This window comes from Stegastes partitus, unplaced genomic scaffold (assembly GCF_000690725.1).
Source record: "Stegastes partitus isolate 25-593 unplaced genomic scaffold, Stegastes_partitus-1.0.2 Scaffold755, whole genome shotgun sequence".
Taxonomy (NCBI): Eukaryota; Metazoa; Chordata; class Actinopteri; family Pomacentridae; genus Stegastes; species Stegastes partitus.
The window spans coordinates 31273-47210 of record NW_007578486.1 but is presented as its reverse complement, the minus strand read 5'-3'; the positions used below and the strand labels follow the sequence as shown (position 1 = coordinate 47210).

At 39.8% G+C, this 15938-nt stretch overlaps 1 protein-coding gene across 1 annotated transcript in view; it reads left to right on the top strand.

The window, feature by feature from the left end:
- Positions 1-28: 28 nt before the first annotated feature.
- mtrex (Mtr4 exosome RNA helicase) overlaps positions 29-15938 on the top strand; it is a 29178-nt gene continuing 13268 nt past the window's right edge. Inside the window, exons 1-16 of the mRNA XM_008291679.1 lie at positions 29-129; positions 471-611; positions 2716-2782; positions 2891-2953; positions 3535-3647; positions 3792-3966; positions 4158-4248; positions 5331-5455; positions 5628-5726; positions 5950-6070; positions 6167-6298; positions 11463-11542; positions 12007-12117; positions 13739-13840; positions 14889-15014; positions 15620-15770. Of these exons, the coding sequence (XP_008289901.1) occupies positions 29-129; positions 471-611; positions 2716-2782; positions 2891-2953; positions 3535-3647; positions 3792-3966; positions 4158-4248; positions 5331-5455; positions 5628-5726; positions 5950-6070; positions 6167-6298; positions 11463-11542; positions 12007-12117; positions 13739-13840; positions 14889-15014; positions 15620-15770 (1798 nt within the window). The remainder of the gene's footprint in view (positions 130-470; positions 612-2715; positions 2783-2890; positions 2954-3534; positions 3648-3791; positions 3967-4157; positions 4249-5330; positions 5456-5627; positions 5727-5949; positions 6071-6166; positions 6299-11462; positions 11543-12006; positions 12118-13738; positions 13841-14888; positions 15015-15619; positions 15771-15938) is intronic.

Sequence of the window (15938 nt, the reverse complement as noted above, 5' to 3'; positions counted from 1 at the left end):
GATTGTGGGAAGCGTGCCGACAACAAACATGGCGGATCCCTTTGGAGACGGTTTGTTCAGCGTGTTTGATGATGAACAACAAGCTACGGCGAATAAAAAGACTCCCGCCGGTGTAGCGACAGAAACAGGGTAAGTTTAATTCGTGGACTGAAGTTTTGTGATTGAAATTAGCAACTTTTGTCGACCAGGGAACCTGAACGCAGCATCATGTGTGCGCGTGCAGTCAGCGAAACAGTCCTAACCGACTAACTAGTTAGCTGGTTAACTTGTCCGTTAAACAACGGAGAAACACCCTCATAGTGCCGGTAAACGTTACGTTTAACAGGTGGTACGTTACAAATACCGTTTAACCGCTTCTTCTGTGAGACTGTAAAGTTTATAGGTGCAAGTATCGCGCTGACGGCCGGTGTGACGTTCAGGTTCAGGCAGCTCGGCTAACAACTGTTTGCTTGTGTTCTTCGCTTTTCCAGGAAAGATAAAGGTAAAGATGGCACCGAAAAGGATTCGGGTCCATCTACCCGGGGCAAGAGGGAGGCAGAAGGTGACTGTGAAGATGATGTGGTGTTTGGGAAGAAGCCTCGACATGAGACAGTCTCAGCTAATGACCTGAAGTGAGTTCAAGTGCAGCTTTATTGTGCTTGTGCAGGATGCTAATGCTAACTGGACTTGTTGGTGAAGAGTCACTTGCAGGTTTATGAGCAATGTTGAAATTTATGCTCCTTTGGAAAATACTGTCTATCTTTAACTGTATTAACAGTTATTCAAGCGTTGTTATCAGTTGCTGGTACATTAAACTACTCAAATATGTATAAAGCAAATTAAAATGCTTGCTCAGAAAAATACCAACAGGTCTGCTCAGGTTGTTGATTTTACCTCGTTTTTTTCCTAGCTAGAAATGTCCTAGATGTAATACTATGCTGTTGCTTTCTCTAGAAAATGCAAACCTAAAACACAGTCCCAATCTCCACCATAACTTCTGAGATTTATACCCTCATACACCTAACTGGCATTACAGCTGTAGTATGTGAGTTTGTGAGGGCTTGAAATTATATATAACAGAGAAATGGGACCCCCTATCCCAACAGCACACATTGTGTGGAAACAACATGTCCCAGGTTTTTTTTTAAAAAGAAAGGAAAAGTGATTTTTTGACTCGCGTTTCATTTGTATTGTCAAAAGCTGCTCAGTTGACCACTCCGTGTTTGTGATGTTAGTGTTTCATTTTAGCAAACTACCAAAAGTCAGGTAAACCATGAACATATGTAAAATCCAACGCAGACATTTAACTGACTATACAAACAACTCCACAAGTATGCAATAAATGGACCCTGCAAGCAGCCAGATGTTATCATTGATAGATAACCTTCCTCTGGACTTTCTTTACTGCATTATTCACTCTTAGTTTGTGTACATTTTGCGTGGGGGCAGGACAGCCATATTTATATATCGCCAATATTACTGTGACCTATAGGCACAGTGGTCCCTCAGCAAAGTCTGCAGATATACAGACTTACAGAAAGGGTGCATTAAAGCATTAGAAAGTCTGTATCAGAGCCCTTGTGCACCTGACTATTTGACTTTTAACAGCCTTAAATCCTCAGGCACTAAACAGGGTAGGACCTCAAAGTCTGTTAGTTCAAAGGTTGGGATTGGGCCTAGTTCTAGTTCTTGCCTTTGTCGTCTCTCACAGCAGCTCCAGCACACCATGCACTCCATACACTACACAGTGATGAAATATTGGAGTAGTTCAGAAACACATGTTCAAGCCAGAAACCCAATTTTAAAGAATATAGATACAGGAGGCCCTAACTTTCAAATTTACAGGATTGGTTACTTAGGTTTGTTTTGTATGAAACCCTGAATGTGTGAATCTGTGTTTTTGAGACAGTCATTGGTGTGCTACTGTTTCAAGGCAGAAATACTTGGACATTCTGTTGACCGCTAGTGTTGCTCATGATGTCTTTTAGCATTTAAAAACAGCATGTGGACATCATGGTGGGGTTGAAAAACTTGCATGTTTATCTCGATTATTAAATGATTTTGAAATGGTTTAGTTTATCAAGAGTGTCAAGCCCCAAGGAATGTCTAGTGTTATTTTATGTTTTCTGAAAAACAGATATCAACAGAAGATGCTTTTTTTTAAGAAACTGTTTTAAATTTTCATAGATAACTAGAAATGTTTTCACTTTTTCTTGACTACAATATGATGCTAACATTTTAATCAGTTAAACAAAATGGTTTCTAATCATTATTTTTCCATAGATCTACTAATCAGTTATTCAATCAGTCTAGTCTCAGATTGCAGTGCTTTTATGTGAAACAGGGGTTATTGCATTGCTGGATCATTTTTCTTAAGTCCTACTTCTGGCACCAATGCAGTTCAGTGCAACAGTTTTGTAAAACCTCATGAAGATGAGAGCACTATGGTTTGTTTACACTGTTTTAGAAAGCTTTCATGGACATCTTGGAGGCTTCGGCTTGTGGTGCTTTTTTTCGATGGTGTTTTGTTACACTGAAAGGTCGGTAGTGTTCAGACTACACTCAGTATTGATCTACAGTTTTAGCAAAGTGTATGTAATAAACTGGCAACTGAGTGGCTCTCTGAGTGGAAACATATCTCCTTTCATACGCTGTCATATCAATTGATTATTTTCAGTGTTGGTGGGTGAATTATTTGTTGGAGATACTTAGTTGTCTTTTCCTTTTTTATTTCAGTCTTGCAGAGTTTATGCCTCAAGTGAAAGTGGAGCAAGTGGAAACTGTGGAAGGATGCTCACATGAGGTAAAGAAAGCACATTTGATGTATTTGGTGTATCTTTTTTTTTTATTGGTCACTTGTTACCTGACTGATTTCCTTTGACATGTCAAAATGTCTGCCTTTTCCTAACAGGTTGCTCTGCCTGCCAGTGATGAATATAAACCGCTGAAACCACGTGTGGGGAAAGCAGCCAAGGTATAACAGCCTTTTGAATGTCAGAGTTCTCTTTTGGAGTTAATTTACTTTGTTCAGTGTTGGATGTTTGCCAACTATCCAATTCAGTATTATTTATAGAGCACTAATTCACGACATGAATCATCTCAGGACACTTTACACAGTAAGGTCAAGACCTTACCATATTGTATTACAGAGAGAAGTGAAACAAATCCAGCGATTCCCTTTGAACAAACACTTTGTGACAGTGTCGGGGGAAAACACTTTTTTCATTTTGTTTCAAATTCTTTGTGGTAATGCATTTTCTATTATGTATGGTGGCTCATTATTGGAATCATTTTCTTCACTTTGTAACAGCATCACGTGGTTTCTAAAAGAAATGTACTTTCATGTTATCACACCTACAATTCTACAATTTCATTCACAGACGCTTTTATCCAAAGCAACGTACATCAGAGAGCAGATACAACACATAAAAGGATCTAGTCAGGAGAAAACAATCTAGATAAATACCTTTAGCACTGCATTGTGTTTGTGAATTTACACGAACTTGCGTCACGCTTTTGTTGTTTTTGTTTTGATGCATCTTGTTTGTCTTGCAGGAGTACCCTTTTATTCTTGACCCGTTCCAGCGTGAGGCCATCTTATGTATCGACAACAACCAGTCTGTGCTTGTGTCTGCGCACACATCTGCTGGCAAAACTGTTTGTGCTGAGTGAGTATTCTCAATAAACACAACACTATTTAAGGAATCACTGTTGTTGTTGTTGTTTTCATTTCAGCATCTGATAATGCTCAGAATACATTCCTGACAGCTAAGTGGTCTAGCCCGTGTTACTTCTTCATCATCTTCTTGCAGATATGCCATTGCACTGGCTCTCAGAGAGAAGCAGAGAGTGATCTTCACCAGCCCCATCAAGGCTCTCTCCAACCAGAAGTACAGAGAGATATACGAAGAGTTCCAGGATGTGGGTCTGATGACTGGGGACGTCACCATCAACCCCACGGCCTCCTGTCTTGTCATGACGACAGAGGTAGGACAGTTTTGTGTGGATTGGAGGCATTATAATATATAGTAGATATCACCCTTATTGGAGAATGTTTTTTTGTTTTTTTTAAAAAGTGTACTGCAGATTCAGTGTCCAGCTGGCGAGTAGCGACAGAGCCAAGAGGTTGTTCTGATGTGATATAGTTGTTGTTTTTTTTTTATTTTTTTTTACCCCAGATCCTGAGGAGCATGCTGTACAGGGGCTCGGAGATCATGAGGGAAGTGGCGTGGGTCGTCTTTGACGAGATCCATTACATGAGAGATGCAGGTATGTACAAAATAGAAAAACAGCACAAACGCAGTTGCCTACCTGATGTTTGTGTGATTTGAGCCTCATGCAAGAACTACTGGAATAAAGAGATTTGCTGTTATGTAACAACAGATTTTTTATCTTGATTGCCATTTTTTGTTTTGGTGCAAACAAAATGTGTCAGTGATATATAAGTAGTGCTTCACTATATTTGTGAAGGGACTCACAGCTGACTTCCGGCCTCATAGTTAGATTTAGGAGCACAGATTTTTTTTCTTTTTTTTGTTTTTAAAGAATCTGGTTAGAGAAAGTTATTTTTGGGAAATTTTAAAATAAGACATGTAGTACAAGTGACTTTCATTAAATATTACAAATTTAATCTTAGATTTGGTTAAGTTTCCTGATGGCACATCAGGCTGTAAATGAGAAGTTCAAGAAAAGCTTGAAAATCTGACAATACTAAAAAAAAAAAAAACACACAAAAATACGAAAACTACAGTAATGTCATTCATACCTTCTAGTAGATTTTGGGGGTTAACATATGGTGGCATTACTTAAAATGAATTAAAATGTAACGAACACAAACCTAATGCAAAATGAATATTTGATGGATTGGCATTTTTCAGCACAGCATGTTCTACAATGAAGTAAAGTTCTTTCACTTTGACGGCTGTTAGTCTTCATAAAGGGTCAAATATTGCACCCATCACTTAATGTCATTTACTGGAGGCTATAACATTACATTTTTTAATGACTTTGACACGTGATGGTATGCTTTGCTTTACACAGATGTTTCTTGCCATCCTTTATTTGAAACCATTCCCTCTTTATTTATGACTGCACTGCTCTAATGACAAACGCTGCTTAATCTCTTAACTTTTTCTCTGCTGATCTCTCAAAGTAACATGCAATAGTTTGCAGTGTGAAAGCCTTCTTTTTATTCTTTGTTGAGATTTGTGTGAGTGAAACTTTCCCACAAACTGAGCAGAACAGGCCACCTTGAATCTGACTCTGAACATTCATGTGAGGAAGGCTAAGCTGTAGGTTGGTAGAGAGGTCCATTGTTAGTCACACGTCCCGTTGCTTTCTGTGTCTTTCAGAGCGTGGTGTGGTGTGGGAGGAGACGATCATTCTTCTTCCAGACAATGTGCATTACGTCTTCCTGTCAGCCACCATCCCCAATGCCAAACAGTTTGCTGAATGGATTTGTCACTTACATAAACAGGTATGATGTTGCACTGCCTTACATATTGATAGAGATGATGCTACTTCATCCTCCTGTATGAAAAATAGATATGATAATTAGCCATCTATTTATATGAGGTAATCAGGCTAATTGTGTTTGTCATGTTTATGTAATTCATTAATTAATAGTGTTTGTTTAATGTCCCCTGCAGCCTTGTCATGTGGTCTACACAGACTACCGCCCCACTCCACTGCAACACTACATCTTTCCAGCAGGGGGTGACGGACTCCATCTGGTTGTTGATGAGAATGTAAGTACATGTAAAAACTACACTCAGTGTCTATCAGAATTAATCAATCAGTGACTAGGAGTCAGACACCATCTTTAAATTGATGATTCTGCCATCAGACCATAATATTTTGGTATCATATTGGATCAAGGTAACCATTTGTGTGTTCTAAATTTGAATATGTCACTTAGGACCAGACATTACATGATATGAATGATCTGCATGTGTTTGTGCTTTTCTTTAGGGAGACTTCAGAGAAGACAATTTCAACACAGCTATGCAGGTGCTGAGAGACTCTGGGGATTCTGGGGGCAGCAGTGGAGGTGGCAAGTGGGACCCAAGAGGACGGAAAGGAGGAACCAAAGGTGTGTGTGTGTGCGCATGCCAGTTTTTAAGTGTCTTCAAAATGTCTTCAATGTAAGTAATTCACCTCAGAATATATGTTTCTGTATTTCCATTAGGTCCATCCAGTGTGTTCAAGATAGTTAAGATGATAATGGAGAGGAACTTCCAGCCCGTCATCATTTTCAGCTTCAGTAAGAAAGAGTGTGAGGCTTACGCTCTGCAGGTGGCCAAACTGGACTTTAACAGGGGTATGTGCATTTGTGGAAATTCTGCGTGTTTCTTTTTGTAATCATTTTCTCAAGAAAGCTATACTTGGCCTGTCACTCTGCTGAGGACGACAACATGGGTAGTAATTCAGCAGGTCAAGTTGTTTGACCTTTGTAACAATCCAACAAGCACATGTTCAGGTTGAGCAGATATACACAATGGTGTCGGTGGTTTGGGGCACTAAAGCAGTAGATCAAATGCAAGTGATGTGTTTTTGGCATGAGATCACTTATCAGTCGTCTTATTTTCCTTGAGAAGCTAAGTGATTTCAAACTCAATGTACACTCAAAATAAAATAGATCAGTCATTTTTGTATTTACCAAGCATATATACTGGGGGGTAAAATAGTTGTAGCGCTGCCCACAACAACTGTGTTTACATTGTAAGTAGATTACCGATGAGTCAATTAATGTAAACAATAGTTCTCCAAAAAAAGCAAAATGACCATTTGTTTGAAGTTCATTTTATTTTGACAGACTGTATGTCATTGTATGTTGCAGCACAGTGCAAAATGTGAGCAAAGGTTTACGTGTGAAAGTACAAAACTGTTGGGTTACACCAAAATCTCCAACATAATAGAAGTAAACAAAGAAGAGGGCTGAATTAATTTGACTTAGTTGTGCATTTCCAAAGGAACTCCAAATTTCTATTAATTCCTTTAACAAAGTGAGAAAGTTCTGCGTATTAAACACAGTGCAACATAGACATTCTGTATTTTAAAAGCTCAGACCAGCTAAAGCAGCTCCTTTTTTACTTACTGTGTAACTGTACTGTGACTTTGGTGATACCACGATGCAATAATTACGCAGTGGTGCTGACAACAAAACATTTGTTATAGGATAGTGAACTAAAAACCATGTGCTGGTTCAAAATATTAATGTTGACACCTTTTTAACATCAGCACCATCCGTTATGCCAACTAATCTTAGCAGCTCTAAATAGTTTTGACTGTTGTAATTCTTCTGATTACTGGAATTTTGCGATGATACTGAATGCATTCCAGCACATCTGTTATGCCATTAATGAAAGGTCTTTGCTGCCCAATAGTACAAATTGGCAGAAAGCAGATCTGCACAAATCATCATATATATTAATCATTGTGACAATTTGGGCTCAGTACCATTAAATGAACATGATTGGATTTGATATTGATATGTAAATAGAAAACTCAACTCCTAGAAGTCTCCACTCAAACAAAAAACATGTGGATAAAACCACTTGTTTTAAACTTGGATAAATTGGCCATTAGAAAACCCTATTTCACTTCTTTCTAACAAATGTTTGGTTACATACCTGTGTCAGATGCAGCAACCGAGTGGAGACTAGAGGCTTCTCTGCGCACAGCTACGTAGCTAGCATCTTATGTGAGGCGTTTTGGGAATATTGGTACGTTGCAGTGTCTATCAAAGAGCACATGTTCAGCAAGTGATGTGATTTGGCTGAAGTTTTATTTACACTTTGTCCTGAGGAGATGCACTCATTTCAGCTTAAGTTACGTTGTAGTGTGATGCAGTAATCTGTACATTAACACAAATGCAGTACATCATAGAAGTTAAAGTAGTGCTCTGTTTATTCAAACATGGAAGTGTAATGAAAATATTTTGTCTCTAATATCAGTGAATAGTTGTGATCTCGATATTGATCAGAATGATTTTGATCGTTTTGCTAGAACTGTGTAACCTCTGTGCTTAAATAGGAGCTTGACTTAATGCACCTCTTACTAGCTAATATTAAACTACTTTGATTTTAGCAGCCATTTTACTGCATTTGAAACTTATCAGGTATAAACATCAAACTATCAGCACATCAGTCATCGAGCATACTTTTGATTCGGTCTAGAGCTGGTGAGCAGACTGACTTTGCACACCGAAATGTCGTAAATACATTTTTGTGATAAATCGCTGAGAGAGTTGGGGAAGTAGTTGAAATTAAGCAGGCGAAACCGCCCACCAAAATGCTAAATTGTTGGCAGGCTGCGCTGAGTGGATCCTCACCACCATGAATATGGCTTATTGTGCCTGCACAGTTGGTCCTGCTGTTTGGTCCAGTGAATGAGTGGAAGAGTTACTTCATGAGGACAAATCTCTGCATGGTTGGAAATAGTCCAGCAGTACACTGAGCTTGGCTCATATCCACCTGCTGCAGGCTTTTTTGAGTGAAGTAAAACATGATTATGTAGTCTTACTTGGGAAAGGTTTCCCTCCCTCGTCTTGGTTTGTTTTTGCTGCATTGTGACATTATTATAAATGAGGAGGTTTGTTTTATCAGCAAACTCTTCCAGCACTGAAGGCCTTTATTTTGTAATATCTGCCAATTTTTATCAATATTGCAAAAAAAATGGAGAAACTCTGCCAAAGATAACTGCTTATTTCCAAGAGTTTCATGTGTTTTCTTGAGCAAGCTAGCTTTCTTAGAAATTAGTGCAGATTACATCCAGCAGTAATAGTCAGATAATTTCATTAGACAGAAGAAGATTTCACTTGATTGAGGAAAACATTTGAAACAACGTAATCAGATTTGTAACGATCGCTAAATTATTGCAGTGACGTTTTATAGTCTTTAAACAGAGAAGCTTTCACTACTCGTAGGATTTTATTTTAGAGCCTCAGAAAAACTGCACAACAAATTTTGTTGAAATAATTACAGGAAATGAACACTGACACAAACCTAAATTTGCAGTTTATAAATGCATCAGTCGTTTGTCTTCTCTCTTTTTTGTCTGTCATTTACAAACTTGCAGAGACCAACTCTCTCTCGAGCAAACAGTTGAGAAGCCACATTGTTTAACCAGTGTGTATGTACACAGGTTCCTCTGTTTGTGTGTGTGTGTAGGTGGGTTGTGATGAGGACACGAAGCCACGTGGCTCCTCTGGTTTCTCTCTTTCTCAACCAGCTACTCTCCACCCCCTGCCCTCTCGTCTACATTTTTTATTTTGCACTTTCTTCATTTCGTCCATGTATTTTTACTCAGTTTCTTTTTATTTAGAGACTCCCTCTCCCTCCCTGGCTGTGACACATAGTTTCTTGGCAGTGTTTGTGGAGTGGCAGGGCTGTGATGGAGTCAGGGGACCAGCTGGTGCCGAAACACAAACCAGCTAACCGCGTGCAGCAACAAACAGACAAATTAGAAAAGTCTTGGCTGATTTATGCAAAGACTGACAGAATGGGCATATATCTAGATGGTAATGTTGTGATGTTGACCTGTAGTTGTTTTTTGGCTGTACAGCAGCATTACAGATGTTTTTGCCACTACTGGCTGAGCCTGAGGTTGATGGAGTCTGCACATCCAGCAGTTTCATCCAAGACCAAATATTTCAGCAAATACTGGTCACATAGCTGTGGGTTAGGTTTGCATACTGATGCTCCTCAAAGGATGATTCCTAAAGATTTTGTTGACCCAACTGACCTTTTGTGGAATTTATAGAATTAAAATTTAGTGTTCGCCCTCAATATTGATTCAACACAAGCCAAGATAAAGACTTTTTCTCCATCATATCAAGCTCCAATAACGCTGACTCCCATTTCCCATAATGAAGCTCACTCACATCTTTCATTAGACCTTTGCTGACTGGGATACGTATGTCACCGTTCGATGAATCATAATACTGTGGTACCTTCTGCCCTTTCCTTTACTGTCAGAAGTGTTCAATTTCTAACGAACACAGATTGGTCAGACTACCATGAAACATGCACATTATTCAGAAATTTGTATTGGTTTGTGTTTTTGGGCCTTTTCCCTCGCTTCGACCAAACATGACAGTTTTGGCTCAGTACTTGTAAGGCTCAAACAATAGTACAAGTGTACACCAATCAGCCACAATATTGAAACCATCTGCCTAATATTACGTAGGTCCACCTCATGCCCTCTAAAACAGCTCTGACCCATCAGGACATTGACATAGAACCTCTGGGGGTCTCCTGTGGGTGTCTGGATTTTGGCAGTGGATCCTGTTGGTTGGAAATGATGAAGTTCAGAGGCGAGATCACTGCCTTGGGCTTTTTGTTGTATTCCTTGAGCGATTCCTGAGCAGTTTTAGTGGTGTGGCGGGGCGATTTATATACTGCTGGAGGAAGCTGCTGCCATCGGGGAGTGCTGTTGCTATGGCAAGGTATGATCGGCCAAAGTAACATCCACGTGTGTGAGGACCCAAGGCTTCCTGGCAAAGCGTCGATTTGTAACAAGATGATAAATGCCATTCACTTCACCTCAGTGGTGTAGTGTTGTAGCTTGTTAGTGTATGTTCGTGTGCTCTCATGCATTAAGGTGCAAAGACCTTTGGGAGCTGTAAAAGGATCTTTAGACACTGAACTTGAGCTTGAAATAAGCCTGCTCTGTGTAATGTATGATGTAAAGTAGATGTGCTGGGTGTTCCATTTTATTTATCAGACTGGTTTACTGAAGCCAACTTTACCTTGCTCTTTTACTTTACCCTAGCAGTCCATTTAACTGTGACATTACTTTGTTATTAAGCCAGTCTCATTGGTTCTAAAGTCTTGTGACATTAAAAATAAATATTGAGCCATCAGACTTTGTGGAACTCCAAGTCTCTGACTAATACTCGCACATAAGAAGGAACATTTCCCAGAATGGTTTCATGAATAAAGAAAGACCTGTGACTCAGTTTCCACATGGATAGCGATGGGCAGAGACAGCAAACATTGTAATGTAATTATCCCAATAACGAGATACGGATGGCGGGGGCATAGTCGGTACTTATATTTATTATTTTATTGTGTGTCAGCAACCAATCATTTTCCAGACAGTGTTTGTTTTCGTAATGGAGCTTCAATCAGAGACGAAAAACCCAGTCATCATTTGAACAGTATAAACATTTGTAAACACTTGTACAGAATTATACAAGAAAGAGACATATTTGTTTGAACATATGGCTCCAAAATCAGATAAAATCTATAGTCAACAGAGACTCCCTGAAGTCCCGAGTGGTTGAAGTTTCCCTGCAGGCAGTCTCTTAAAATCCCCAGTGTCCCGTATTAACCACGTGTGCCAAGAGGAATTACATTTGAAATAACATTAGATAAAGAAGAACTGTTGAAGATGTAAGGAATGGTTTTGTGCTCATATCTAGAACACTGTCTGATTAGCCATGAGAAAATGTTAAGAATTGCACTGTTGGTTTGTTCCAGATGACGAGAAACGTCTGGTGGAAGAGGTGTTCAACAATGCAGTGGACTGTCTTTCTGACGAAGACAAGAAACTGCCTCAGGTAATCAGTCCTGCTGTCTCTCACATGCTTTCTCACCCGGTTTCCTCACAGTTTGGGATGCTTTTTAGAACCATCCAGTTTTTGAACCCAACATTGCCACCTTGTAAAACCTCAGAAAAAAAAAAAGCCTCACCATTTCCTTCAGTCATTTTCTGCTAAGAGAAAACAGCTAACCAGCCTTAATGTAAATGGTTGCCCATATAATGTCAACACAGGCTTAAACACTGAGCTCCTGTTATTTCACCCTGCTGTGTTGCGTCACGTTATGAAAACCATCTGTCTTGCGGTAATAGCTGTTAGTGGGTCGACCACTATGGCACAAGCATACAGCAACTCTTTTCCACTACAGGGGTTAGGGTTGCTTTTCCACTCTACATGACCGTGATCCTTTGAACAAAACTGGTGAATTTACAGTTTTTCTAATTGAGTGTTTCAGCATTAATGGGCCTCTTGCTGTTCTTCAGGTCGAGCATGTGCTGCCACTGTTGAAGAGGGGCATAGGAATCCATCACGGAGGATTACTGCCCATCCTGAAGGAGACCATAGAGATCCTTTTCTCTGAAGGCCTGCTTAAGGTACCAACATCTCTATGTGAAGATGCTTCTCAACACACACTTTAACCATAAGGGCTTGTTACTCTCAGCAGTTCTACTGCAATGACAGATACAGTTCTGTAGTGTTGTTTCACACAGATGCAAGAGCACAAATCTAGGAGCAGAAGTTTTGCAGGAACACAAGGGCCCTCTGAAAGCAAGGAGATGCACTCAAACTGAACCACATGACATTTGTAGAGCCACGGTGTACAGTGCCTATAAAAAAGTATTCACCTCACTTGGAAGTTTTCCCCGTTCATTGTTCATGGTAGTTAATCATGGTAGTTTGGCTTTTTTGACAAGAATTTACAATGAAAACTTTCATGTCAAAGTGAAACCAGATTTCTACAAAGTAATGCCAATTAATTACAAAATATTAAATGTAAAATAAGTGATTGCATAAATATTAACCTCCTTTAAAGTGACTCACCTAATTTGAAACAGGCACAGCCAGTTGGTGCTAGAAGTCACACAATTAGTGAAATGTAGATCGTCTCAGTGCAGTGAACGTGTCTCAGGGATTGTAGTATCAGGGCACCTGTACCTGGAAGGTCCAGTCGCTGGTGAATCACTACCCATGGGTATAACTATACCATGAAGAGAAACTGTCACTCGAGACAACTCCTTGAAAAAGCTTCTTGAAAAGTCAGGGGATGGATACAAGATGTGGTTCAAGTCACTGAATATCTCTTGGAGTACAGCTAAATTTACCATAAAAAATGCAAGGAAGATGGCAAATGTGTGAATCTGCCAAAGGAGAAGGCTGTCCTCAAAAACTGAGTGACCATGCATCAAAGAGATGAGTGAAGGAGGCCATCAAGACTTCTCCACACAGGGTCAGTGCTGTAATTGCAGCCAAAGGTGCATCCACTGAAAACTGACTTAAATGAGACAAACACTTAAGATACATTTGATATTTTTGAAATTAATTGACTTTCTTGTCAAAAGCTAAATTGTATTGACTTTTATTTAACGTTGAAAAGCAATAAAAGTGGAAAACTTCCAAAGAGGGGTGAATACTTTTTGTAGACACTGGATCTGAGGTTTATGCAGGAGCAGAGCACATCTGCACCCAAGCAGAGTCCATTTATGACAGAGGGCAGCTTTTTGAGGAAAATCATTACAAGATCTAAACGTAAAATGAAGAAATATTGCTCTCAAATGTAAACACTCTAGAATAAACAGGAAAGCAACTCCAAAGATTTGTTTGTATCGATTTGCACATGTATGACGAAGCCTGTGCATGAATGGACTCACCCAGTGACACTTACACTTTCCTGCTGCCAGTCTCAGACTCTTTTCCTGTTCAACCACGTTATAGTATTTTCTTTAAGAGATCCTATATTTGTTTGTCATCCTATAATTCGCCACCTCAGCACACTACAATCTTTTTGGGCTTTAAATTTGGCGTTCCAGATGTTTTAAAGGAACATAACACCCTGAACAAGATTATCAGCCCTAAGACAGCACAGAGGGCTGTTTGGCTGAGAAACTACTTACTTCATGTAGAAAACTCTACAGGGCATCTTGGGAGCTGAATTGACAGTGACATAGTGTAAATATTGAGATGACATTCTCGTAATGCCTTTTATTCTGTTTCCAGGCACTGTTTGCCACAGAAACATTTGCAATGGGCATCAACATGCCAGCTCGAACTGTGCTCTTCACCAGCGCACGGAAATTTGATGGCAAGAGTCACCGCTTTGTAAGTACCCACACACACAATTATTGTTCCTTGCATTATATTGTCAAGAGGAAATGATCTCAGCAGCCTTTTTGGATTTGCTCCGCACACTATGTTTTGGAACTTTAGTTTCCATTGCTGTGACTGTGGTTACACATAAGCTGGAAGATGAGCTGACATAACGTAGTTTATGTAAACTAGGCATTCATCACTGAAAAAGTTTACCACGAAGAAAGAAAGCTAACTTGCTGTACCTTCAGTGAGTGTCCAGAAAAAAGTAAAGCTCTCCAACTGCGCTGTCTCTTTAAAACAGCTCTGTCCTGTGTGTAGTTGTTACACAGCGTGCTGCTCTTAGGCCTTTATAAGGTCTTCAACCGGCGCAGCTTGCAACGCCACATAAACAGCCACGTATTGTTTATAAGAGCTGGGGGCTGTGTGTGAAGCTGCTGTCACTTAGAAGCACCCTTCATCTTCACTTCATACATTTCCAAGAGTCACACACACACACAGACACACACACACAGGCTTGAAGGGAGCAAGGGGGAGAAGGAAACTGCCCTCCAAGAGGTTCATCAGTAACATCTGGGGCCTCTGATGGTGCCAAAGCTCCACGCAGGCACTCACACTTCAATACACATGAGACTCATTCCTGAAGCACTCTGTGTTTCAAATCAAGAGCTGCTCCAGTTTCAGCACAAAATAATAATCTTATCTGCCTTTTTGTTTTTTTGTTTTTTTGCTAAGGCCAGCAGATATGTGGAGTTTAGTCGGGGCCATGTGTGGTGCAGGGAATAGTCTTAAAGGGCTTATGGAAACTGGTTCATGCAGAACCTAAATATCTGTACTAGAATTGCAGATAATTGACTTAGCACTAATTGTGAAAATATGCACTTGCACATTATCAAAACAACTTTCTCTCACCCTTAGATGGGTTTAACTTGTTTTCTCAGTTGTAGAACAGGCTATGTCTTTGTCAAAAACCACAGATAGGCCACGTGTATTGCAGGTATTGGGTCGCATTCAGTAATATATTTCTTCTTAATATTGTGTGTCTTTGCATGTGGTGTAGATTACATCAGGTGAGTACATCCAGATGTCCGGGCGTGCTGGGAGGAGAGGAATGGATGACAGGGGAATTGTTATTTTCATGGTGGACGAGAAGATGAGTCCAGCTGTGGGCAAACAGCTACTCAAGGTATTGTGAAACTGGCTGCTTCCATCATATCTTTGCACAACTGTTGTCTACGTGTGATATTGTTGCAGAAATAATCCCACTATCCCGTGTATTAAACATATTTCCCTCCGGTCTTGCTGAAAACGACTGAATGGAAATTGTCAGAAGTGACTCTTAAGTTGTTCTCTCTGTGGATCATAAGTCCATTTGGTGCTTTGTCAAAACTTGACAACACACAGTCACAGAGCAGCCAGAGAGTCTTGGTGTTTCGTCTTTGATTTGACACATTTATAGCCTTGCTGCTATAAATATGTAGCTGCATAGCTTTTGAAAGAGGTTGTGTTAATGTAAAACTGTTTGTTGGCTCTGGCACAGCACTTAACTCCCAGGGAGTCTTGGAGAAAGCTGTCAAACGCGTATCTGTGGTTCAGAGGTTGTGATTGCAAAATCTTAATCAGTGTTTTAAGTGGGGAAAATGACTTCAGTCTGCCTTTACTTAGACCTCATGCATTCTTGGCACCTTAGGTATAATGCTGACATTTTTATCAAAACGCATGATTAATCACAGCTGTATTTTACTACAGTAAAAGCTTTTTATTTTTATGTTTTTTTTCCATGCTGTGCAGGGATCAGCAGACCCTTTGAACAGTGCTTTCCACCTGACCTACAACATGGTGCTTAACCTGCTGCGTGTGGAGGAGATCAACCCAGAATACATGCTGGAGAAGTCTTTCTACCAGTTCCAACACTACAGGGCTTTGCCTGGTGTAGTGGAAAGTAAGCATTTTCCATACGTACCTTTGCTCTGGTAGACACACTCTAGTATTGATTCTATCAGCAAAGCAATCTCTGGATCGATTACCAAGTATTTAAGAAAAAAATAAATATCAAAGAGAAACCTTCACAGCATCTGATGCTGTGTTTTGTGTTATTTACAAATGGTAA